The 27,774-nt window shown below is 38.8% G+C and overlaps 2 protein-coding genes across 3 annotated transcripts in view; both read right to left on the bottom strand.

The window, feature by feature from the left end:
- dgkb (diacylglycerol kinase, beta) overlaps window positions 1-24,879 on the bottom strand; it is a 90,236-nt gene extending 65,357 nt beyond the window's left edge. The window contains exons 1-5 of one of the 2 annotated variants that reach the window (XM_044208597.1): window positions 24,619-24,879; window positions 10,288-10,408; window positions 7,764-7,903; window positions 1,073-1,149; window positions 128-148 (exon numbers count right to left, since the gene is read on the bottom strand). In XM_044208597.1, the coding sequence (XP_044064532.1) occupies window positions 128-148; window positions 1,073-1,149; window positions 7,764-7,833 (168 nt within the window). In that variant the 5' untranslated portion in view covers window positions 7,834-7,903; window positions 10,288-10,408; window positions 24,619-24,879. Of the gene's footprint in view, window positions 1-127; window positions 149-1,072; window positions 1,150-7,763; window positions 7,904-10,287; window positions 10,630-24,618 lie in introns of those variants that run through there. The other variant, XM_044208596.1, reaches the window with a different exon arrangement.
- A 1,454-nt stretch (window positions 24,880-26,333) lies between these two features.
- Window positions 26,334-27,774, bottom strand: part of agmo (alkylglycerol monooxygenase) — a 50,110-nt gene continuing 48,669 nt past the window's right edge. Inside the window, exon 13 of the mRNA XM_044208579.1 lies at window positions 26,334-26,892. Coding sequence (XP_044064514.1) covers window positions 26,812-26,892 — 81 coding nt within the window. The 3' untranslated portion in view covers window positions 26,334-26,811. The remainder of the gene's footprint in view (window positions 26,893-27,774) is intronic.

The raw sequence follows: 27,774 nt of genomic DNA, 5'->3' as shown, positions 1-27,774 counted from the left end.
TTGTTTCTTACTAAAAACAATTTTTTAATGCTTCACCGCTGCTTGAGAGAGTTGAGTTATTTATTTATGAGCACTCAGCAAATAAACACCAACAATAAAATTAGAGAGAGCAAGAGATAGCAGTTACCTGGCTGAGGATCTCCTGCTTCTAAACCCGCAGCATAGTTGAAAAAAAGAAACCCAACATGGTCATGGATGTATAATGCAGTTATTACATTCAAAATGTGCTAAACGTCCATATTACACATGTGCCGATACCACAAAGACATGATGTTTGTAAATGCATGTTTACAGTTTCTAGCTCTCTTGATTAATTGCATAAAGGGTATTAAAACTGTCATGTAACAATTACTAATGCATAGTGGATCAAAAATAGTGTATTGAATACTGATATTGAGATCCTGGTATTTATTGGGAAATCTTGCAAAAATGTACTCCCTTTTCCCGAAAAACACAGAGGGATTAGTGTGTGTGTCTACAGTATGTGCACCTGGGAGTTAGTGCAGTGAAGACTATTAAACGTAATGAAAAAAATCTTCTCCAAACCCCATTAACACTACTACGCTATTGCCAAAGCTAAATACTAAATTCTAACTTTGAGATGCTATTATTGTGGTAATAAAACTGGATAAACGTTTAAGCTGCAACTATTTTGTTTAATTACGTTTCATGCTAAAAATGGCAGCTCATTGCTCAGCTGTGTGTCATAACATTCTTTGAAAAAAGCGGGAACGAAACAGAGTGAAAAATCTATAAAAAGTATGCAAAAGGAATTGTTCTACAAGAAATTATTACCACATAATCAAACTAATATGAAACAATAATCAGTTTTATGTTCAATTGTCTGCAGCTCTGAACTTATTTATGGCATGAAATCACAACCCAAGAACAGGGGGGAAAAAGCAAAGCAACAAAGATAGCAGCCAAACACAGTGATTAGCCAATACCTCAAGAAATAGCCATTGTTCCATTTTTGTGAATATGCAGATAGGCGTGCTGTATGGGGCTACTAGTGCAGTTGAATTCAATAGACTATAAATTATCTATATAATAGAGTGTAAACCATATATACCTCCTCTGGATTGTATTTAGCCAACACACCATCTCCATGGAACTCCTGCAGCACATCCTTCAGCTTCTTGGTTGAGTCTGAGGAAAAACATTGAGAACAAGTTACTGTGTGTTGTGATCTGTTTATGTTTCAAAAATGTATATATATATATACATACATATATACAAAAAATATATATATATAAATATATATATATATTTTTTTTATATTAAACATTCATTTACAGTACAAGTTTGATTTATGACTACATAAGGTAAGGAAAACAAGTCTGGACTACTGCAAGTGGTCACCCAAGCTTCAGTTTTATTTATGGATATGAATTTTCCACAGAAGCATTCAGAACAATGCCTTGCACCTTGATTGGATCATGTATTTGTTGTGGATGCAGCATCATGATGTCTGCAGGGAGATGCACCCCCATTTGTGAGTCAGAGCTCTGAAACAGTAGCCTACGCTACTGACTACCGAGGTCATGTCAGTACATGAGCTGAACTTCACTGCAGATCTGCTGTGCTGTACATAATCTTGCGCACTTTTAGTAGTTTTAGTGATATGAACAGCTTTTGGAGGCTTGGGGAATAAATTATCTTAGTTGAACTTCATTAAGTGCAGCTACAAAAACAACAGCTGTTAGCATCACAGGTTAGCTAACAAACTAGAGACAAACATAAAGGAAATCAAATCATAATAAAAGGAAATAGTTCCATATTTTGGGTAATATGCTTGTGGGCGGCTGCGGCTTAGTGGTAGAGTGGGTCTTGGGCAAGACACTGAACCCCAAATTGCTCCCGAGGGTTGTGCCTTCGGTGTGTGAGTGTGTGTGAATGATTAGTTAGTTTCTCTGGACTGACGAGCAGTTAGCATCTGCCATCAGTGTGTGAATGGGGTGAATATGATACAATGATATAATATGATATACAAGTACAGTCCATTTACCATTTACTTATTCACATTCAAGAACAACATCACTCTCACATCTGTACATTATAGAGACACATTACAGACCTGGAGACAGAACGTGGTTACCCTAGCTTAGTGACTGAAAGTATGGGGAGCTAGCCTGGCTCTGTCCAAAGTGGGGGGAAAAAACCCACAGCTCTAAAGCTCACTAATTACCACGCTGCATCTTGTACTTTGTTTAACCTGTACACAAACAGAAATGCAAAAACAACATTTTGTGGTTTTAGGGGGAGTGGACTTATTTCTTGGTGAACCACGGCCAAGTGCAGTGATTGTGTGCAGCTTTCCAGAGTCTGGTCCGTGAAGTTACCAGGTTTGGCACAGAGTGCTTGTACAGAGACCAAAACCACAACATGGCAACAGCTGGAGATGCTGCACAGAAGTACTGGCCAGAAGGATAAACTGTTGTTTGTCAATAAATTGTTCCAGCATGTAAATCCTCCTAAATCCACAAATTGGTGTTTTTATATTTTTTGTTCATGACCAGGTTAAATGAATGAGTTGCTTCACTGTGCGTGTTCCTAAACCTAACCAAGTAGTTTTACTGCCTGAACCTAAATCTCGCAAGAGTTTCCGTAAATCCAGGGTTACCATGTATACAGGACCTATTTTGTCTTCATTTTCATACAGTGGGATGAAGGGGAGACGTGTCTTCCATCTTTATATATAGTCTATGATTTAAACCAGCATTATCTGATGTTTTGGCGACTCTGGGGCAACAGAAAACAAAACACATATAAAATTTTAAGTTGATATGATGAACTTGTTAGCAAACAGTTGTTGTTACACATCCAGTTGATACAAATCATTAGCATTCATTTGGAGTTGTGTTTCTGGCCACCTGGCAAATATAAGTCCAATATTCTTCTTTTTAGCTATGTTTTTGGTCTCCACTAACTCCTCTAGACACTATAAAGCTCCAAAGAGCTGAGGGGAGTCGGGTGATAATTATCTGTGGATTCATCACTACAAGTGACATCTGGTTCATACATTACAAGTAGTTATGTGATCCATTGTAATATAAAAATATTTAAAAATACAAATCAGCTTGTTTCAAGAATGATCTGATATAATCTATAATATAGTGTTACAGCAAGATTGCTGTAAAACAAATCTAGAAAACATTGATTTGTATTAAAAACAGGTTGAAATAATATGACGACGATTTTTTTCACTTGTTTTAAGAAAATAGTGGGTGATTTTAGCACTCAGTTATAGACAAAAATAACTTGATCAGATAGAGATTTGCTGTGATAATTATTGCATGCTGCAGAGCGTTTATGAGTCCTACTGCTAAATCAATTTGCTGCAGAACTTAATTAGAAGTACCATTTTCTCACATGCACTGGAGGGCCTTGTTCATCTCTAAGCATAAGCTGGTCCCTGCTCATCACAAATTACATTAAGATGCGTGTTTAAGTTAGCGCGTCATATTAGCTACAGTACCTTGTCTCTTACCACTTCACAGGCTTAATTAGCACATTAAATATGATAAAATGATGTCTGCTTCTCAAGCAGTTCTGCACCGGAGACATGTTTGTAGAACTAAAACTCCATCTGCCATTATCTAAATAGAGCAGCCAGGGAACCTGAGCTAAAGTTGCTGTTCATGACACTACACAGCATGTCACTGATTGATAATCAGCAGGTGTGTTGGGGGTTCAGCCTTGCAGGTAAGGAAGTGTAGTTGCTGGATTTTTATTTTCAAAAACAGCCAAACTTGGTGAAACTGTATTATAAACATTACAGTATGTGTCCTCTCAGATTGAATAAATACAACATTGATTTAGTTTTGTTTTTCATTAGATTTCAAGCCAAATATCCCAAAAATTTCAGACCATACACAGATGTATCTGTCTCTAGTTCTGTTAGTTAGTAGTCAAACATCTACTTTATGTTTACATACTGTCGTTGCTGTAGGATAAATATCACAGAAAATATGTTGAAGTTTATAATGGCTGATATTCTGCATCTATTTAGATGAGCATTTGAGCTCCTTTTAACAGCTTTTTGTTGGTTGCAACATTTTGTCGCCTCCTGCACTAATGGCTTTGGATCTTTGATTTTCTCGGGATGCGTTTTACCAACAGTGACTAGAAATAAATGCCTCACATTGGACAGAGTATGTGTCATCATTATTGACCATCTTTATTAGCACGCCGTCTACACAAAACCATTACAGAGCAGAGTGATTATGTATCCACTGATTGCCCGTCACATTCAGCAGGCACTGCTGAATTACAATTTATTTTCTTAGTCAGGCTAATGATTTAACCATTGTGTGGCACACAGTTATCAGAGGACAAGACTCATTTCATGTTTTTTAGGTTCATAAACACACTGAAGATCTTATTTACATTGAAAAGTAAAAGAAATTTCCCTCTGCACTCTGCTACACTCTGCACATTAGCAATTATATCACATAAAGAGGAACTCTAATTGTTGTGAGTCAGATCTCAGGTGCTTGACTAGGTGCACAGCTATTAAAATGTTATGAAAGTGTGCACAGCTCACTTTAATGAGTAGGAAGGGAGAGATACAGCAGGAGGTGAGATGAAGGCAGAGACGAGGAGGGAAGGTGAGGCGATGTGATGCCCATTGTTGCAGCTCAGAGAATGGAATATTTTATAACCTGTAGCTGCACAGCGCACAAAGAGTCGCCAGGAGCTCGTTGAAACATGATTATCTAAATCTGTCTAGCGTGCACACATGCCTGCGCGCAGGCACGCACACACACACACACTAAGACTCTTTAGTTCTCTCTTGCTGCTTTGCTTTTGTTTAAATTTAGCTGTCTACCTTTTATTCTCACACAATTTTCATTTCAAGCTACATTGTTGAGCCTCTCTCTAAAAACATTTCTTGTTTAATTCAACAAACTCCTTTGCCGCCCACAAAGCAAATATTTGCAAAACACGGAAAACAAGAACCAGAGCCTTGAGTGTAACATCCGTCGGAGTAAGCAGGGGAGTTCCTCAGAGTAAGGCACAATGTCACCAGGCACAGAGCAATTAAAGGGAGAGATATCATTGTCAAGTGAAACACTGGTACAAGAGATCCTGGGTGAAAAGCATTAATTATTAAGATTCATACTTGGTGCTCTTAATAGAAAATAAAAGAGGCAGCGGTTGAGATGCCTCGAAGATGTCGTGTTTGACACTGAAAATATCTCTGAAAATATATCTTACAAGGACAGCCGATACAAAAAGCACTTAGGATCTGAAAAAGTTGGACAACTCTATTTCTTGTCCATAGTTAATTCCATTGTTTGTCTTCCTACAAACGATTTACTGTGACTTTCAATCTATCCAAAACTATGTGTGGGTGGTGCACAACATCCCCCAGTTAGCCTGCCAGGTATCGTCATATTTTCCGTCCCTGGTACCATTTCAAATGATGAAATGTGTCAACATCTTGGAGCGTAACATAAACTCCAGGCATCCAGAGCACAGTCTGGTGAGCAGGGGAGCCATTTGTTTGTTTGCGAATTAATCATTCAGAGGTAAAACGGCACCGCACAGATTAAATGCTTGAGCAGCTTGAGCTTCCTACATCAGCAAGACGAACATACAGTCGACAATCACGTCAACATTTTATCATTAGAACAAGGAATACTTGAGATTAACCACAGTGAATTGAATCATAGCCTACTGCAGTTAACAGCAGACAGAAGAACACTCTTGTTATTGTTAACTCGGTGGTTTGATGCTATCAGAGAGAATTTGTGTGTGTCTTGGTGTGCAGGGACGTCTGTGAATGTGTCTCCATGTGTGAGGAGGATTATTGAAGATATGAAAGCAGAAATCTGACTCATGACAACTTTCCAAAAACCCAAATTGATGAAGTGAAAATTTGCCTCAAGTCAAAACACTCAAAACTTTTGTGAACTGGGGGAAAAAACATAGACACAACACAGACACACAGTAATTAGGAGAACATTTTAGGAAATACATTGTTTTGCTTTCTTACCAGGAGTTAGATGAGAAGATTGATATGAATTTCATCTCAGTGTATTTTGTAGAGAGACTGGTCCAAGATGTGTTTAGCCTAACTGTTAGCTTAGCACAAGACAGCTAACCTTCACCAAAAGAGGGAAAATACACCTTCCAACACCTCCAAAATCTTATTTCCATATTTTACCTGAATACTCATTAAAACAATTTTACACTTACATTTACTTAAATATGACTGCTTTGGAATTGTTGAGAGGTACCTTTGACACTGTTATGCTAGCAGTTTCCCCCTGCATGCAGTCTTTGCTATGCTAAACATGTCATGAAACTACAGTATATCAATACTGATGAAATCAGTCTTCCCGTCTATCACCCAATAAGAAACAAAACAAGTATATTTCATGAAATGCTATTTTGTAAAGGAAGATTAACTATGTAGTGCTATTTGCTCCAACTGTGAGCATTGGAATTGCTTATCTACTAACAAAACAAGAACAACAGAACCTCACACAGAGAATCCAGTAAAAGGAAGCATAGCTACATGTCCAATCCTGAATATGTCTTTTATCCTACAAAAATATTTCTGCTGATGAAAAGTCAATTACGATTTTACCTCTTTCACAATGAATGTTTTCATTCCCTGACTCACACAATGATGGCAACCAAAAAGTCAGTAAGCAGCGATGAAAACAGTAACGAATTCTCTGATGCGAATGTAATCAACAATGCAAAAAGTCTCAAATACAAAACGGGCCTCATGCAAGTACATTTTTGTAATCTTATCATAAAACTTTTATTATTTTCCACAAGGTTTGCTCATATGGGTGTTCCAACTCACTGCACAAACTTGTCGTAAATTGCTTGTTTCAACTTGATGAATGCTACCTTTTCACGAGCAGGTGCATGTACGTAAGATTTGATGATCAGCATAATCAACGTCTGTTTGTACGTATCTGAAAACCTTGCGTTAATTAATTGTTTGGCCACTTAGGGGCAGCACGACAAGCTGTGACATACAGTATATGACCTTTTAAAATTTGCTCTAGTTTGGTCTCCACCAAGTCCTAAGAAAGATATCTGTCTCCTTAGCTGTTAAATGCTCCACTATGTTCACCAGCTAATCGCTAACTTTGTCTGTCTTTGTTGGTGCTGGGAATGTAGTGTACAGTGGATTTATCTGAGCTTTATTGTCAAAAACAGCTGCCTGCTGCTGCTGGAAACAGGGCTGATGAGAGTGAAAGTGAATCAAAACAGTAAACGGGCCATAAAACCAAAACAATTAGCTGAGAGACACTAAAGCGCTCCATAGAGCTCAGAGGAACTGCAGATTCGTGGGTTTGTCACAACAAGTGACCCCTTTCACATTACACTCATTTGATCCATTATTAATATAAAAATGTTGATTAGTGCAACTTTCAGAACACGTAGCTATCCAGAAGAAGCTGATTAACAAGCAAAGATACTAATATAATCTAAACACAAAATCTGTCACATTTTATCAGAGGCAAAAGGATTCATTCTTAGTTAAAGACATCCCTGAAATTAAGCATTTCTCTTCAGGTCTGAGATGCACAGGTTGAAGAATTGAAAATGTTATTAAAAGTTTAACAATGTTCGCAGCAACTGTTGACTTGCGGCTGAGTACCTTTAATGGCTGCTTGAGAGTGTCATACTGTATGTCACCTGGAAACTGTTTCACACACATACAGAGAGACACAAAAAATACAGAATCTCCTTATCACAGTCAGACACAGACAGAGAGTACCTCTCTTACTCACACTGAGTGTATTCCTGTAGCAGGGCAAACTCTGCTGGGGTCAGTGTGACCCATTTGTCCTGGCTGCTCATTGTGTTTAGACCTCGTCTCTCTGCCCGCTGAGCATTCCCCGGGCAGCAGCACACAGCGGGGCGTCACACGCTGGAAAACAACAACAGATATCAGATCACCTCGCCCATTAACAGCCGCAAGCCGCTCTTTTTACTTAATGACAATGAAAATGACAAAGCAGGTTAAATGCACCAAATATGTGGTTGATTAGGACACAGAGCTGGAGATGCCTTTTTGCAATTAGAGGCTGCGGCCAAACCAAACGATTGTTTCTGCATTGTAAAAGGTCAGAAATACTGTAGATATATCAATACATACAGATATATCAAAATGGTATTTTGTCTCAATTCCCATAACTGATATTTTGGATATGTCATATTTCCCTGTTTTCCTGCGTGTTGCTCTTTCTGCAGCAACGGCGACAACCAAAATGTCCCTTTGTCTCTTGATCGCCATGTTTTTCAACGTTGTTGCAAGGACTTGACATTTCAGGCACTGACATTCATGTTTGTCAGCCAGTGTAGGATGAAGCCAGAGTACAGAATCCACCTAAATTAGAAATTGATGGAGACCATTTTATAGATAGAAACAATTTAAATCACATAAAAGGAAGTGTTTGAGAAAAATGTAATTAGGGAAACAACAGACGACAATGGACTATATATATCAAGCAACATAATGTCACATTAGAAATGTTATTGCAGCGTCTGGAAAAATGAAAATATTACCCAGAATCTCATTCACTTCAAGTTATTGTTCTACTGTAACACTTGGAATATCCAGATTATTCACAAGGATATTTTTGAATGATAAGAAAAAAAGATGTTTATAAAACGCTTATGCCAGTGAGGTATGTGTTGCATTTCTGGAAAAAAACTAAACAAAAACCTGAATCTACACTCAGCTCGACTGTTTGGCTCGAAGTGAAGCATCATGGAATGCCTGCAACAAGTGGAAGAGAAGTGGAAGGGTCATTGTATAAAAAAGCCTAATTATGGACATTAAATTGGCTTTTGTTGAACTGAACTGAGTCCAATATCTAGTGTTTTATTGGAGGTAAATTAGAAGCCGTCAGTGTTTCTGCTAGAATAGAATTTTTGTCTAAAGCAATTAAAACAGCAATTAAACCATCATGGCAAACAAAATATTTTAGGGTTTGCAGCCGCTGTTTATGACAGAATGATGTACTACCAGGTTTTACAGGTTTGTGTTGTGTAACTGTGGTGCAGGAGAAACCTCATATCAGAAACCTCATATCAGAGGGTGGATAACATGTCTCACTTTTTTAATATTTTATATTGTCAAGTTGATTCATCAGTTCAACACAAACATATGTCACTGTTAGAGCTGTACTGCTTAGTATAACATCACGGCTCTGCTGTTGAGATTTATTTGACTTTGCTTTCCCTCTTGTGTGTGTAGAATGGATGTGCATGTAATTGTATGTTTGTGTAGTTGTCACTTAGGCATCTGTGTGGGTGTGTGCGTGTGGGTGTGTGCATGTGTGTGTGTATGAGTATGTGTATGTGTATGTGTATTTGTATATGTGTGTGTGTTACATCGCCAGTGAAGCATTTGCCCCAATTACTGGGAACTGAAACCCTGGATCAACAAGTGGATATGTTCATTCATGTGGGGGATGGATGTGTATGTTTGCATGCATGTCTGTAAACCATGTACATTGATGTGCTTTTTTTTTTAGGTATAAATGTGTCGAATTTAGTTTGGACTTGTGTGTCTATGTGTGCCTGTGTTCATGCAAGTGTGCGTGTGCATCCATGCGTGAATACATGCGCATGTGGTACCACATTTTACCTCGAAGAACCCCTGCATGAAAAGGCAACTGCTTAACCAAAAGGTATATAAATTATTAAGAGAGCATCATTATATAGACTACACAAAAAAGGGAAAGCAACAGTTAACACAATGTGCAGCCACCAGTGTTTCTGTGTTAACGTGCTGGGTGCGTGGGAATCAGCCTCCCTCGCATAAACTTTGATCTGCCGCTGGAGCTGAAACTAGAAAACGCTCCGCAATGTCTTATTTAATATTTCGCAAAGACAGCAAAAAAAGGAGCTTATGGAGAATCTTATCTTAAATCTCCTGTCTAATTCCAACACAGTGATACCATCTCCAATATAGTACTGATGTGTGCAGTGTATTCCTGCTGTGCACTGCACTGCAATCATCCTCTCTCTCTTTCCGGTGTTGCCTAACTGCAGTGCATCCTCACAGAACACTCGGCTGGGATCCCTTTAACAATCAAAATGCATTTCCACAAATGTTATGAAATCAGCTTCATTGTCTTCCAGTGGTGCAGTGAGGATGTTCAGCGTGGATCCATGTGGTACACCACACTGACAGAAGATCTTAGCTGAAGACACCACTGATGCCATGACATACAGATACAGTAGGTAGTGGCCACTGCGACATACAGCACCATAAATGAGATGTGATATCAACACGCCGCTCACCTTCTGCAAAGCTGGAGGTAACCACCAACAGAGGATGAGGGAGGAGTCCTCCAAGCAGATGTTTTCAGATGAAGCTCCTCAGTCACATTCCTGCCGTATCCTCCTCTGGGTCTTCTGTCAACTGCAAGGCAAGAGTGGGTGTTTGTAATTAGATGGAGTGTGAGAGCGTGTATCTGTGTATGAAAGAGAGAAGACGAAGGAGCAGCAGCAGCCCTCTCCGCTGCATGTCAGTGTATGAGTATGTGGACGGTGGTGTTTGTTATTCTCCGGCGGTGTCTGGTCAGAGCAGCATCGCCCGGGATTTGGAGTGGTGAGAGAGAAAGAGAGAGAGAAAGAGGGGGAGCGCACCAATGCTGCTTTGCCTGCAATGATCAGTTTCCATACTCCCGCTCGCTCACGTCACATCCCTCCATCCCTCCCCTCAGTCGCTCACGTCCTCACCTTCCCCTCCCTCCCCTAAAAACACCCTGAGGTCCTGTGCTCTCCTGTTTTCTCACTGTCTTTCTCATCTCTCTCTCCACTACTCCACACCTCCCTCCTCCTTTCATGCCTTTCTTTACTCTGGTCACTGTGGCACGCATCAGCCAGCTGTATTAGCATTCAACATGACAGGTGGTAAGTGCAGCAACCTGTAGGATATCCTCTCCAGAGGGCTGAAAAGCAGAAGGCAGGAAAAAGAGAAAAATGAAGACAGGGAGGGAGGCAAGGGTGGGGGTTGAAGCACAGCAAGAGAAGAAAAGATGAGAAATGGGGACAAATAAAGAGGGAGAGGGGATGAAGATGATGCAGGGGGACAGGAGGATGGTTTACTTTTTTTGTGACCTTTTTTTTTCATTTCCCCATCTTGTTTTCTGGGGACACAAAAGACATAACATAACATTCTCTGTATGCTTTAAAATCTCCATAACAAGAAGATTTTAAAGCATACAGAGAATGCACAATCAATAACAAAGTCCCTACATACTGTACATTCTCATCAAAAAGTGAAACAAAATTTGCAGACATATCTGTTCTAGGTCTTTACAATATAGGAATCAAAAACCTTGGCTGCTTCCAAAATCTCCCCCTATTTACTATTCAGTGCACTATGTTTGAGTGTCTGAATTCTGATGTGTGAAATTTAGGCATTATATAGTTCCTTTAAAAATTGTGTAATGGAACAAAAAAGTAGTGTACGTGGGATGGACTACTTTCTGCTAACAGTCCCACAGTGCAATGTGTCACATTTTATAGATGCAAAAATTACAGTCAGATGTGCTTCACGCCCATACACTGCCCCGACCTCCACACCTCGCCACATAAAAGGCACATTACCATCTGCTTTGGCATTCAATATTGGCAATGGACGTAAATCGTGAGGTGTGCAATTGTCCAATATGGCTGTAAGTCCTGAGGATATTGGGGGAGAAGAGGCATAATGAAGCATTTTGAGCATTTTGAAAATGCGTATTGCCCTCCGTGGGGTCTAAATTTGGCTTGACCCTAGAAAGGCAATGATTAATTGCTGGGCAAATAAAATGAAAATATTTTGTTTGTATTTGTTCTTTACTTTATATTTCAATATAGTCAAATATCAAAGGATCTCAAAGTTTAAAATAATCTTTTCTTTGGTATAATTATGTTTGTAAATGAAGGTACAGCTGCTTGAGGCAAAATGTGTTCATCCATCATTAATATTCCAAACAGTGTCATTGACATTTTAGGCATTTAGCCCGACACTCTTATCCAGAGAGATGCATGTGCATGAGTACACATGTCGAAATGAGCTCAGATTCTTAAGTGGCCTCACTATAAGCAATCAATAGTAATGAAGTCGGGGGTTAGAGCCACAGCAACAACACATGAGATGTAAGAAATGTTTCCACTTAGCACAGAATGATTTTACAGGCTAAGAAAGTGCAAGGCAAAGACATAAACCAAAGAAGAATATGAGAATCCCTGTGCCGCTCCCCTTCTCTCCTTATTTGTCTGTCTGTGTCCTGTTTTGTTCCCCTCCTGTGTATTTGTGTGTCTGTCTGGGCGTGGTCCTCTAGTGCTGCTCTGCTGAGGATTCTATACACCTGTTCCTCATCTGCTGCTGCACGCCTCCAGCTCACCTGTTTTCCACTTACCAATCAAGACCCTGCCATATATATACCCGGTAGAGTTTTTTTTTTTTTCCTGTGTGTGTTTTTGACGGCTCGTCTTGTGCGCAGTGTCACTGCTTGATTCTACCCCTGGTCCCTGATTACCTCATCTGCTCTGCAAACGACTCTCTACTCCCGGACCCACTCTAGCAAGCTGTCTCTGTTCGGCCTACCTTCTCAGCCAGACTTACAACCAGTCTCTAGATCATTCCAGCTTCCTGGTTCTTTGGATCAGCCCAGCTCACTCAGTTAATCCATCTCTCCAGGTTGTAAAATAAACTTGTAAAAGTCTTTTTCACCACATTAACCATCTGCTGAGCTTTGCTTTTGGGTCCAGACTCCTAAGCGTAAGACTTGACATGTTTACTTTATTAATTATTTACAGAAAACCATGATCTTTCCGTAACCTCAACCAAAGTGCTTTTGTTACCTAAACCTAACCATACATGGGACTCATGCTGCAAACCCCTGTCTCCAGTGTCAAAGTCCTGCGCACTGTATGCCAACCATCCTCGCTGACCATGTCCCTCTGATTTGTGTAGCACTTCTTTCTTTGAAAAAAAAATTGCCACTGAACATAGTCAAAATTTCATTTCCTTACAAAAGGCACTTGGAAAAACAGTAGTTTATAAAGATAAATTTTAGGAGACAGGGTTGCAGAGATGAGTTGCTCAGTTGTTGGTTTTGTTTATAAAATAACATTTCTGACAGAACAGAATTAAAAAGTCAAGGAGCCTGGAATAAAGATGTTCAACTTTGATATAATTTGTGTTAATTCTGGGAATGTATAAATATGTTTCAAGTGCACATGCTGGTCCAACACCCAGCACCTAATTTCACACAGTTTTATAAATTATTGATTTACCATATAAAGGAGGGACTGTTAGGTTTGATAGGTATAAATAATTCAGTGTTATCAGCATATAAGTGGAACTTTATGCCATAGTTACAAATAAAATCACCTTGAGATAACGTGTAAACACTAAATTGGTAATGGACCAAGTAAAGAGCCCTGTGGAACCCCAGACATTTCAGTTGGATTATCTGAAAGATGTCTTCTTTCTGTGCATAGTGGTTTTAAGGTTAGGAGAAGTTAATCTTTAATCTATCCACCAAACTCCAGGTTTGGGGTGGATGGATAGGATTCAGTATGCATCTAACGAATTAGTTCATACAAGGTGTTGTCCGAACACAAGGCAGTGGTGTTTATGCCATAAACATGCGTCATTTTAAGCTGTTAAAACCAACGCTATAGTTTTTATGGAGGTGGATAATTTAAAGAACATGTTTGGTTGTTGGTGGTTTGGGGGAAAAAACACAAATGTTTTCATCTTCTGGAGAGGACAGTAATAATAATAAATCAGCAATGTTCTCCTCTCCACAACAACTACTGTCTAGAGGATCATGAGCCAGACAATTAACCTCCAGCTACACTAGTGAAGCTGCTGTGCAATAGAAATGTCTAGCTTTGTAGAGCATATGTTAACAGCAAAACCTTTCTGCAGAAGACATAAAGGTTATTCAATAACAGTTTCTGCCCTGCTGTTCTGCTTTTCAAACAAGGCTGTAAGGATAAAAAGGCCTTAGCTATGAGCATGCTGCTTCCTGTAACAAACCTAATATGTTCAATTCATTTACCAGCCCACTTTTAGACAACCTTTGCATTGCTCGCACCTTTAACGTAGCCTTCCGACTACAGGAACCACCATTTAATCCGACCCACAGGCCTCAGCAGGTATTGAGTTTCATGAAAGATCGCTGAACAATGACCCAGATATGGGCGTGTGGGGGGTGGCTGACCAGTGTGCCAATAACGTTTGTGTTTTAGTGCTGCCTCCAGGCTGTCTGTGTAGGTCATGTGGTAGTTTACATTTGTGTCAGAGAGGCAGAGGCAGTTGAAGTATTGACATGTCCTTCACATGTGACTCCCAGTGGGTAACTACAGGGCATCTGCTCCTCAGAGTGACACCCAGCCAACATCTGGACTCTTACACTCTGTGTTTGACATCTACTGCAGAATATTGGATTATATTCAAATAAATGTAGGAATTCTACATCACTGACATATTACCACCTCATAAAGTTGTAATGGTGAACGTGGTGCTTGCTTCTTTACTCATCCAGCAGACACAGAGCAACATTAACATTCATTTAGAGTTGTGTTTCTGGCCACCTGATGAATGTAAGTCCAATATTCACTGTCTTTTAGCTCATATTTGTGTTCAACAACTCCCAAGGTTAAATATCTGGTTCTTTAGCAGCTAAATGCTCACTGTGTTCTCCAGCTAGTTGCTAACTGTGTGTGTCTGGTGGCGGTCAGGTAGCGTACAGTGGGCTTATCAGAGTTGCACCTGTTGCAGCTGGAAACGATGCTGATGAGAGCGGTGAGAGTGAACCAAAACATAAAAGTTGTGGTCTTTAAACCCAAAACAATGAGCCAAAAAGATGCTAAAATGCTCCGTAAAGCTGAGGGAAACTGTAGATTTGGGTGATAATGCTCTGTGGGTAAATTATTGAGTGTGAATGTCCATTCTTGACCTTGGAAACAGTACTTTGACAAATAAAATCATAAGACAGGGTCCACTTATTCATGACAACTTAGCAAACTCCATCCACTGAGGAAGACTGTAAGATGTGATTGAAAGCACTGGAAAAGTGGACCTTGACCTTAAAGATTTTTTTCAAATCATAATTATTAATTATTAATTATTATTATTATTAGTAGTAGTAATATTGTGACTTGTTTTGTTCTTGTCTATTTTGATTTACATTATTTGATCTCATATTAAGTGTGGCTGTCCAGTATTTTTAATATTTTATGAGACAAAGCCTTCAAATTTTGATTAATTACATATCTTAATTATTTCAAATTAAAAAAGTATATAAATAAAAAAATAGAGATACAGTAGGTACATCTCCTATTATTAAGAAAAGAATAAAACTTATATATAAACAAATGACAAACATGTACACCTAAATAAACCTCACTGAGATTGGTCAGTATATTCTCGAAATGTTGTGTGGTAAATTTATTTCCTACAATAATAAATACAATCTGAATACTCTCTTATAGTATGTTTTGTTATCAGGTAAGTGCTGTACCACCTTTGAACATTAATTAATTTCCCCATATTTTAAAGTTCTACATTTAGGCAATAAGACATGACCCTCAGGCACATGTCACATGAGATATGAATATGTAATAGATATCAACTGAAAGCCTTCTGTATTTCTGAGGGTTTTGTTGTTGAGACATTTCTAATCAAGCCAGTGTAATACATCTAGTTCTTGGCATCACAGTTTATTGTGACTACACTCCAAAACCTCTCCGCTGTTTGATGACACAAAGGATGCACGTCAGATGTTCGTGTCACTGCTGAGTGCATCAGACCTGCATCATCATGAGATCTCTTGAGGTCATTATGCATGTGGGTCATACTGTAGGCAGGCTAGAGTAGCCTCCCTGGCAACTGACTGCATCGCACTCTGCAGCGATAAAAATTAATATCTAATCCTTTTGTCTCCATAAATAGTCAAATTTATATTATGGAGCCTCGTGTCCTGACTGATACTAACTAAATATAATTTGATGTGTGTGTGAGAGACAGCAGAGTAAAATGTGGTGAAAGAAAAAAAAAGCCTCTTAGGAACAACAAAAATGTGTCAGAGCCACACTGACTCAGTGATGGAACTGGATTCAAAGACGATGATGACAGTCAAAACAACCTACGTTACCTTGCAAGCAAAATTAACACAGCAAATTAGTAGCCTACAACCACAGGGAACATCACAAAAAGGCCAGGAAAACTCAGCTGAAAGTCCCCGTCACCTGACCACTCAAACATCCAGCCAAGCATTAAAAAAGACTGTGAAGGCTAGGACCGATTACCTCAGTTAGCCAAAAATATGGTCAAAACAAGGGATTAATGCTTTGCTAGACAAACGCTACCCAATGCGTTTCTACAACTGTTCTTCATGTTGTGCTGCCTGCTCTAATGTCATGTACTAATGTATTAAGTGTCGAGCAGCAGTCGAGGCAGAAATGTGAAAAATGCACAATTTTGAGGCCACAGCTGATTTGTGGTCAAGCTGAACTATGAAGTCATATATTAACCTGACAGTTAGATTTTGTCAGTAATGACTTATCACGAACAGTCTGAGTCTACAGACTGTGTTTTCTCTGAGGAGCACACAGGCCTGAAGCAGGCTCTTATTAACTGCTGGAAAAAATGGTTTGCCAACAATCAATTCAATATTGTGAAAGCAGTCTCCATTCATAACTGGACAGAGCAGTCCTTTACCAGTAGCTAAGCTATGAACGTAACTTAACTTACATCACGTGACTTACTGTGACTTACTAAGGTAACTTACTTATTTTAACCCAAACCACGATATTTTTCTAAACATAACCAAGAAGTTTTGGTGCCTAAACCTAACAAAACTGCAACCGTTTCACAAAGTTAACCACGTGTTTACTGTTACCACGACGACGAAGGTCCGGTATGCCTGTTGCTGGTACTCTCCAGTGGTCATATATGTCATTTTGGGAGTCATTGGCAGACAACCTATTCTGTTGTTTAGGTATGAGGACTTGTTGGAGCAATTAATGTCATTGGTATTGGATCAGAAGCTATTCTAACAGCGGGGTGGGACTTTGGCTCTCTACAATGACTTTCTTTGGATTTTCCATTGATTGTTAATGTCTCGGTGGTGAATTTCCTTCTAACTAATAGGTTGAAGCAGTATCAAGAGAAACAGAATTTTATTATTTACATAAATATGTCAGAAATTATTACTTCGAAGCATGATTATTCCGGCCGTCAATTCAGGGTCCCAAGGGCCAGCAGGAACATTTACAAGAAGTCCTTTATTCCCTATGCCATACAGGCACTGAACACAGAATGACTGCATCATGGAACATGTTATTTTATAAAATTTGCTCTTTGGTATAATTTATTTAAATAACCTATTTGCTGCTATCTGCCCAATTTGTACTGTGGTATGTTGTACATTCTGTATGTTGTTATGGTGCTATGTGTAGTGTATGAAATTTTGTTTAACCTAGGGAGAGGCCAAAGATAAATTTCCACTGAGGTGGACAATAAAGCCAATCAATCAATAAATCAATCAATCAACTTTGTTTTGTATCGTACACTGTTGACTGCCTAAGTGTTAATCAGTTAATACACACAGCTGAAACTAATGCACTGATGATTACAGCACCTCTCTTAGAGTACAGATTGCAGCCTGAACCCTCTGCTGTAAGCAGATGGGTTGTAGATAAATATATTACTATGCAAATCAACATTACAACTTCTAAGACCCAATCAAACCACCATGTTACTCATAAGAGAGCTGGCAACTCTTTCACCACCATGACCCCCCCACCCCCCGACTGTGACAGCAGTCCAAAGCACATATATCAATTCTACCCAACTTCTGGCCCTCTGTGCTATAAATAGCAGCCTGAGTGTGGAGTCTAGTGCAGAACACCATGTATCATAATGGGACCATTATGTAAGGTCCTGTCCTGTGCGTCTACACAGGCTGACCCCGGGTCTTCCTTCCTGTGGGGCTGAGGCCACACTGATGCTGGCTAGGTAACAGGCAGCTGGGTCCCTCTCACTGATTCTGCATCCCCAGGCAGAAGCAAAAGAGAATTAAGAGTGAAGAAAGACTGACAATGTACAAACACTTGATATTGGCCTGTAGGCATCTGCCATTTTCAGGAAATGTCTCAGTATGTTAGGGGAGTACTAATCATTAAAAAAGGGTTTTCATTCCAGACTGCTGATGAACATAACATTGCTTTTTACTCAGTATTTTTAAAGCACATACGTTTACACAACTCAGACTCTGCGAACTACATTCATATACACAACTTATTTACTTTTAAAAATTAATTTTGGAGGAAACATAACATGTCCTGGGAGGCTACAATTAGGTTGCTAATCACTAGGAAGTCGAAACGTCGCAATGCTTCAGGTCCATGTACTTTTTAAATATTTAAAGTCCAACTGAAATTAAATTGCATTCACATGTCCTCTGTTATCCTTTGAGAAAAAAAAAGGAATTAATATTTCATATTCATGATGGCCTATTTTTGCATTAATTTGTTGGAATAGACTGGTTCCGGAACAAACAAAGCAAAATCATCTGGTGTAATGATTTTTTTGGAGAAAAATGCAAATAATGTGATTAAATTAATAACCGGCATCATCATAATGATAAGTTAGCATGAGAGCTCTTGATACTTTTCACCACTGAAACATCGAGCTGCTGTTGTCGTCTTTTTAATCCGATATCAATGGTGGATCTGGTGTCTATGCACTTTCCATGTCCTTGCGTGCTTAGACCATGTGCCCTATCAACACATTTGTTTGGTCAGAGATGTCCCATTTTTCAGATGATAGAAATCTCAGTGGGTTTGTGTCCATCGTCCACACCATCCTCTGGTTCAGACAGCTGAGCCTACAGGGGGCAATGCAGTCCACTACGGGAAAAACACATAGAAACACTGTAATGATGGAGCATCATACATACGGACCTTATTGCATGTATGTCTTTTTAGTGTGTGTTTGCATGTGCCCACGTTTGTGCATTCGTGCATGTGTGTGTGTAGTGGGACTCCACTCTGCCCCCCTGCAGACAGTTGGTGCAGAGCATTGAACTATATTATCATAACATGAGTCACTGGAACATTCTGTGGCATTGAAGGAGAAAATCACATTTGTTCGCTCTTCCCATCTGCCATGTAATGAGGAAAAGAGGAGAAAAAAGAAGGGTCCACACAGACAAATAAGATGTTTTAGCTGATGTGTGAAGTTAGTGTTTATACACAGAACCCATATCTGTAGACTGCAGATTAAACAGAGATCTAAAAATGATGAAATAAAGACGATCGTGATTTTGACTGATAATCTGCTAAATGTCTTTTTTATTGTTTCCATCCTTGCTGCTGAATGCTCATTGCTGCAGTGTTTTTGCACTTCACGTCCCCGAGATCGCCTGTCAATCAAACATTGTGGGCGGGACTGGGATTTGTGTTGATGCAGTTTAAGTTTCTGTAGCTGGTGTTCTTTTCTTTATCTTGTCCGCTCTGGTGGTGCTTATATTTAAGGCACCCTGTGGAGTTGTTTTGACATTCAACCTTTCTCACTAAAATGTTGTGTATCCTTAAATTTTAGATACACCTCATAAAACATTTGAACCTTTCTTCTCTTCATCTTACTCTTTATTGGAGCACTACTACTTGCTACTTTTAAAAGACATATTACCCACCTGCAACTGTTGATGTACACTGACGGCCTTTGCAGTTAAAATGTGAATCTTGTCACCCATCAGCCCTGATCTAGGACTGTCTGCGCTCAGATGGATTTTAGGCCTCCCTCATTCATTTGACTGAGGCCAGTCCATGGATGCAGTGGTGGTGTCTCATAATATCATAAACTTCTGTGCAGTGTTCTAGTGTCTGATAAGCCCTCAAACTCTGATCTGTTACTCAAACTGGACTTCCTTGATCATATTTCATGTCTCCAACACGCCTCCATCAGTGCAGCCCTTTGCTGTTTTTATGCAGTTTCTGGTCTAACAGTACTTTATTGCTCTCAAAGAACTCAGACATTAAAGTCCAACTGAAATTAAATTGCTTTTTTTTGGTCTGCTGCAGCTGACATGTCTCCTATGTAAATCACTTTTCCTGTGTTCCTCTTTGGGGGAAAAAAAAAATCAGAAACCAAAAAGGGAGAAATTTATATTTTTTGGTTTCATGATGGCACCCCCTAGTTTTGCATTAATTTGACGGCATACCATTCCAGTACCTGTCTATGTAGATGGAGAACTTATTTCGATACAGCCAATAAAATCTAGCACAAAGCAGTAACATCAGTGTTCTCTCATTGGCAGACGGTCACAGTGAGCCAGACAGCAGCTACCACATTAGCCTTCCTGCTAAACTCTTCTTCTTCTTAACAAACATGAACACACGTCTTGTCCTGCACCTTAACTTGTTGCACCAAACAAACATTCACCTGGTAAAATTGCACTGCTATCGTCAGTTTGCAGGCTAGATAGCTAATTAGCTGCAGCACATTACACAGCATGTAAATGTACCTGCAAATGTCACTCCAGTCCTGTTAGATGCTGGCGTGGTCCTTACTCTCCAATACCACTAACAACAAGCTGTCTGCCCATGACATGTAGGCTACAGCGCAAGTTTGTTTACTTAGTCTCTCATTCTCTGTGGTGTAACACCGGCACCGGCACTGACATCCTGCCAGCTGCTGTCAATCAAACATAGAGAGGGACACGCCCCTCCAGCCATCTGAGACAAAAAGAAGAATTTCTGAAATTTCCCCAAAGACCTTTTTTCTTCCTTTTAATAATACAAAACTATTGACAATACACTTAAAGAAACCTGTCGACATTATTTTTGACTACAAAAAGGGATGACTAAATGCAATTTCAGTTGGACTTTAAAGTCACTGAGCAGATCATAAAAATTATTAAGGAAAGAATGAGGAAAATACAAACTCACCAAATTGTAGACAATCTTATAATCGACCTATATGGTGGGAAAAAAATGATTTATATATTACATTACATTATATTACAGCTGTGCTATTAAATGAAACAAGTCTTTTAATTTAGCTTCCAGCCAGAATCTCTAAATAAATTAGCTGTTTGTCAACAGATGAGATGCCCTTCACAACAAAGATGTAAAAGAAATACAGTACTTTATCATTTTAATATCATTTTAGGAAAAAAGCTTATTTGTTTTCTTGCCAAGAGTTAGATCATGAGATCTATCACTCTCGTGTTTGTATGCTAAATATGTAGCAAAAGCCAAGAGGCTTAGCTTAGCATAAATGGGTTATACAAACAAGATATAACTACTGTATTAAGTAGTGAGCTTTAGAGGTGCTGGTAGGTAGATTTTTTTGTTACCTTTGGACAGAGCCAGGCTAGCTGTTCCCTTCTGCTTCCAGTCTTTATGCTTAGCTAAGCTAACCATCTCTTGGCTGTAGCATCATATTTACTGTACAGACATGAGAGTGGTGTCAGTCTTCACATCTAACTCAGATAACCAGATAATTTATTAAGTCATTTCACAGTAAATTAATTAAAACATGTAGGGGAATTTTAAATGTTATTTTCCTGTCTATCAATCATTTATATCACCGTGGATCAATACATAACTGACAGACCTTGTTAATTTAATGTGGACTTGTCGAAAATAAATATAAACTGTAATCCATGAAATGCGGATCCAAAAGTGTGCCCCTCAAACTCATCATGACTAACTCTGGCGTAAAGACACTTCACTTCAAAAAGCTGTAGATGCATTGATACCAGGTGTACTAATGAGAGGAAGCACAATCATGCATTTACTCCAGGTACTGTAGCAGTCGCCAGCACATCAAAGGCGATGTTGGTGGAGTTGTGTGGTGCATTCAGGCGTTCGCAGGTTTTCCTGACCACTGCTGATGTGATTTGTCCTCGACCCAGTGAGCAGAACACATTCTTACGCTAACACGAGTGCTGTGATGATATTGAACTGGTATGCGATTATCTTCATTCACATCTCGTGGGGAGCAGCAGAGGAGCTGCATTCCTCTGCCTTCCTCTGATGGTAGTGAGAAGGAAAACAGGAGAGGAATATTTCATTTATGTTTCCACCATCTTCTTGACAGTGAATTGGTTCCATTCCTTAAGTTTTGAGTGTTTTGTGGGTTTTGTCGTCAGATAGGGTTTTGTGTATATGTGTGATGATATTCCATATTATTCTTATTGTGAACAAATCCCATGAAAAGACCAAAACCAAATATGAACTGATCCTACTAACAAGTATTGTCTGTGTATCCAAAGCCTGATAGCTTATTCCTCTGTGCCATAGAGCTGCATTGCTGTCCAAAAACTATTAACAAGACAAAAAGTCTACAGCCATGCTAGGAGCTCTGTGAGGCGGCATTTTGAAACAGTGGTTCTGTTTCCACAAATGTGAACCTCTCAGGGGAATCATCAAAGTCAGTAGGAGTCATTCTCTTGTTACCATGAATGGTATGGTTGTGCCAGTCCATGCAGTGGTTGTTGAGATATTTTCACAGGATATGTGAAAACTTTGACCTGATAGCGGTGCTACAGGAAAAGTCAGATGGTCAATAAAGTCAACAGGTTTATCCTCTGGGAATCATGAGCACACACTACAGTTTATTTTGAATTAATCCCACATACACCGCTCTGCACCTATAAATAATATATTGACATTTACTCTGTAAGTATCACAGCTGTAATTAGAGGAAATGTGGAGATACAATTGATTTTAAAAATTCATTTATGTCATTTTCAGTGGATAGAGATGCGCTGAGAGAATATCTTGTATTTAAGGCAAAATCTACTTAGTCGCAAATATTTTGTTTAAACAGATTATCAGACTCTTCATAACTCTAAAAACCATCAAAAACCACCAAGACAGGTTTGTGTATTCCATTTTAGATTTACAGGCATCATTTGCATCAGTCTGAATCTTAATAAAATACTGGCAAACTTAACCAATTTGATTTCACACAAATGATTCAGAGTCTGCTAAAAAGCTGCCATTACGCTGCCAAGGCTGAAATGATTTGTTTTTGCTCCCTTTTACATTAGAGCGAGCCCTGCGAGATCTAATTCTCATTGACTGTCTCATTGATCGTCTTTCTCGAGTGACATTTCCACGTTCCATTAAGCGAGACCCCGGGCAGAATTCCCTCACTGCCTATTAGTAGGATTTCATGTAAAGGTGAAGGCCATATCCTTCTACACTGGGATCAATATGTCAGCTTCTCGTCCTGTTGGTGGATCGCTTCATATAACAGATCATTAAAAAGCAGAGAATATGAGCACAGCAGCACAGAGAAGTGCTCTTAGTCTTTGCCAAAGAATATTTAGAAACTAGAACAGGTCACGGTTAATATTGTCATGTTAAACTAAATGGACTATTCCATTAGCTGAAGCTAATATAAGACTTCAGCAGTCTGAGTTAGACAGTTTAGTTGGTATCTTTAGTCTTTTTAGTACAAAATTATACCTCCATCACAGCTCAACACTGACACACTGTGGGAATTTCATACTAAATAGACTGTAACTTTGATTTAACTAACTCAGACTGCTGAAGCGTGATATTAACTTCAGCCGGACTTTAGTACATTTCTGCACAGAAGGAGGATAGTGGATGGTGGCAGTAGGAAAGGATGTCTTAATGGCCAGTATGAACAGGAGGAATAATTACAACGACAAAAAACTGTTTTAACGTACATACATGTAGCTATTGTTTTAAGACTATCCTTTAAAAGCATTCCTCAGGTCTTTAAAGACCCATATTATAATATTACTATTTGTTTTTAACAATTTCTGGTAGTAGATTACTAAAAAAAAAATCTTTGTAAAATACAAGAGGCTGTTGTATGTTGAAATATAAATTTGTTTTGAAAATTATTTGTTTAGCATCTAGAAGTTAACGGCAGTAAAAAAAAAAGAAGGTAAAAACATGTTTTTGAGGTGTTTATTGTTGTTTATATAATGTTCTTAAAAGATTACAAGCAATAACCTTTGCCTCCTAAGAAGTGGATTTTTGCCTTTGCTTTTTATGTCCCGTGTACACAGGGCGCCCATGCAGAAGAGAGTGAAATGCTCTCATTGGACCTCCCTGTTTAAATAAAGGTTGAATGAATGAATATAATTTTAAAGATGTTTTAAGACGTGTAAAATATTTGGAATAGTAATTTGTATTTGATTATGTTTTTCCACTAAAATTCAAATACCTTGTTAAAAATTCTTAAAATCACATCTATGCGGAGAGGGGCTTATTTTATAGCTCAACATTAATGGGTCTCTCAAAGACCAGACGTATGTGGGAATGTTTGACAAAACATCCAGAGTAGTAACTTGCTATTCAAAGTCCTAATGTTTCCCCACACAAAGAGAATAGGTCTTTATGTCTTAAAGGGTAAATCCACGCTGAATCACACTGAGCAGAAAGCTGCTTCTGCTTTGCTCCTTATGATCCTGAAACCAGACAGACAGGAAGCATCCTTTCACTGTCACCAGGCAAACACGAAACCAGCTTCCGTCTGTTCCTTAGTAAGTGTAGCTAATGACATTAGCAAAAGCCTCTAGCTAAATGCAGAAGAAAAAACTTACCATTCATTTTTGTCATGATACTCACAGTTTAATGCTTAATGATATTCTCTGTTGGTGGAAAAGGCTGGGCAGGTGAAATTTCTTTGCACACAGTGGAGGAATGAATGACTGGCCTCCTACTAGCTGTTAGCATCAGCTTGGACAGCTGAGACAGTCTAACTGCTGCTATTTTCTGTGGTTAACTTCAGAGTTTCTCTAAAAAAAAAAACACATGGTGGGTTGCACATAATTGAAACCAGCAAAAGTAATGTGTAAAACAAAACTGGGTCCCCATGGATTTCCTTATGGGTTCAAACCTTTGAGCATGTTGATTGTCCGGTCACATCCTAATCAGTGATGTCACAGCAGGTGTTTGGTTGCTGGAAATCAGTGACAGTGACATCACAGAGAGCAGCAGCAGTTTTCTGCCCTGTGTGATTTAGTACGGCTTGAGCTGCTGTTTCTAAAAATGTGACTCACCTGCAGGCTCTAGTAGATTTGAAGTGTCCCATGACGGTCTAATGATGTGATTGTAACGCTGTTATGATGAACTGCACACAGAATAAATGTGGCCTGATCTTTGAGGCTTTTGATCAACTCACAGGATCCTATTCTGTGCATCTGGTATTTCCTCACTTTGGAGTTATTTGAACGCTACGCACACACATCCAAATGAGCTCATTCTGTTATGTGAACACATTTGACAAGATGTGTGGTATTTTGGTGAACCCACCATGAGCGTTCTGCACATATGTACAGTAGAGTAATGCCATCTGTAGACCAGTTAATGTGACACATCATGAATATTCACACAGCCGCTTCTGCACCTTCAGTTTTCACAAAATCCAGTAATTTACATAATCTGCATACTGTGATGTTTTCATTACTACTTATATAAATATTTTTACATTTGAATGTGAACATATACATGCTGCTTTAGAGTGAATGTCAAGTAATTTAGCAACAAGATAAATACATGTACATAATTGGCTGTTCCCACATATTTCCACAAAATCACCTTAATGTTTGAAACTGTCATCAGCGAATTCACTCTACATCGCCACACAATGGTTTATTATGTGTTTAGGTAGCATTTTGTAGGACAGTGTTTTTCCAGTCGTATATATAAAAGAGAGTGACATATCTGCTGTGCTTAATAAAGTAAAAAAAAAAAAAATTGGTATACATAGAAAATTTTAGGATTTACACTCCCAGAACAAGTTACAAGACCTTTCTATATGGATTATGTCTCAGGGACTTAGACATGTGATGCTGTGTGTATAATGTTGCTTTGTGTGGAGACAGATCTCACACTCACCACTATATTTTATATTAAAATATATAAATTAAATGGAATTTTTAGCTTTATACTTAGCACTTGTTAAATCTCACCTTGTCAAAAAGCCTGAAATTATAATTCATTTTTTATATCAAACTCTGATTTTCTTGATGTTCTTGCAGTTGTTTCCTTTGATGAGAGACCGGTTTGTTTTTGCTCGACCTCAGTACTTTAATATACTGTATCTCTTAATGTCTCTCAAATACGTCGAAAACTAGATGTTGATTTGAAAGAGACTTTTGGCAGGGAATAACAGCACCATCTGCTGTGGACTGTTTGTCACTCCCACACAAGATCTGGAGGTTGGGAGGAAGAATTCATACGAACAATCTGCCGTTTCGACACGCTGCACAACCTCCAGGATTTCATTTTGTCTCTACCTGGCCTATATGCATTTTTGGGAAATCAAAAATGGAGACATGTAGAGCAAAATTATAAATGTTTTATTGCAATGAATAAAACAATATACTGTACAGTGTTGTGCAAGCCAAAGGTGTATATTAATAGGCATAAGTATGACCAGCATTTATTTTACAAGAGGTATATGTTGCATAGTAAAGGCAAAAAAATAATTTACACAGTTGCTCAGGTGAAATCTAAAAATGTTAATTGGTTTGACGTGATAAACTTGATAAACTTGATGATAAAGCTTAAGTTATATACAGTCTTTAACCAGTTATACATAGAAATTAAAAAGTGAATCAAGCAGAAGCTGAAACAGCTGCTTTGTCTCACTTCTCCAATAAAAAAACAACAGAAGTTGATGGATGCCACATACAGATGAGGTCGAACACACTGTTTAAGGTGATTAAAAATGTGTTACTATGGAATTATGTCAACAGTTCAGACTTCAAAATATAAAAATTTCAGCCCATCGGTCTGTCGTCGTCTCGTGTTGACTCAGTCGGCCTTCTTCTTGATGCTGAGCAGCTGAGAGAAGCTCTGCAGAGCCCAGTACAGCAGAGAGAGGGAGACAAAGGCCTGGACAACACAGACAGAGGGGGTTAGGATCACAGGCCTTCTATTTCCTTCAAAACGTTGTCTGTGACACTTTGTAGAGAATTTGAAGATGACTGATTTAGCTGAGGTGATGACCTCAAGTGTTATTTAAGCATTGAAAAGTGACAACGTCAGCTCTGTGCTCTGAGCGAGGTTGAAAATCTGCTCAGAAGATATTGGTTTGTCAGAGTGTTAATGAGCTGACAGCTTGAGTTTGACAGTAGACGTAATAAACGCTGTGCCGTTATATTGAATTACTTATGTTTTGGGAAGATATTTTAATTAAAATTCAGATATCTGCCTGGAACTAAAGATTATTTTCATCATCAATTAATCTGCCAATCATGTTCCCAATGAACGGATTCATTGTTTGGTCAAGAAAATATCAGAAAAATCATAAAAATAAATTAAAAAATGCCCATTACAATTTCTCAGAGCACAAGTTGACATATTTAAATTGTTTGTTTTGTCCGGCCAACAGCCCCAAACTCAAAGACTTTGAGTTTTTCAAGACTATGAAAACCAGTAATATTCATATTTGAGAAGCTTGAACCTGTGAAATTTTGGCATTTTTGCTTAAGAAAATGACATTTCATCGATCATCAAAATTGTTGATTAATTAACTACTAGTTTCAGCTCTAGATATCTGTTAGTGCTACCCCTTTCGACAGAGATTAGTACCTTATAGCTACAAAACAGCAGCCTATGAAACCTGAATTTGTATCATTTATGACCAGTGAACAGAAAGGCAAACACTGAAAGTGAATTCCTAATTGAAAGAAAACAGTGAGACCCTTCAGATGCAGCCAGTCTCAGGATGATGTCAAAAGTGGGCTCAGAGGTTAAGGAGCAGGTCTTCTCCCC

This window comes from Siniperca chuatsi, linkage group LG9, assembly GCF_020085105.1.
Source record: "Siniperca chuatsi isolate FFG_IHB_CAS linkage group LG9, ASM2008510v1, whole genome shotgun sequence".
In the NCBI taxonomy this organism is placed as follows: Eukaryota; Metazoa; Chordata; class Actinopteri; order Centrarchiformes; family Sinipercidae; genus Siniperca; species Siniperca chuatsi.
Note: the sequence above shows the minus strand (reverse complement) of the source record. Positions and strands in the feature narration are given on the sequence as shown.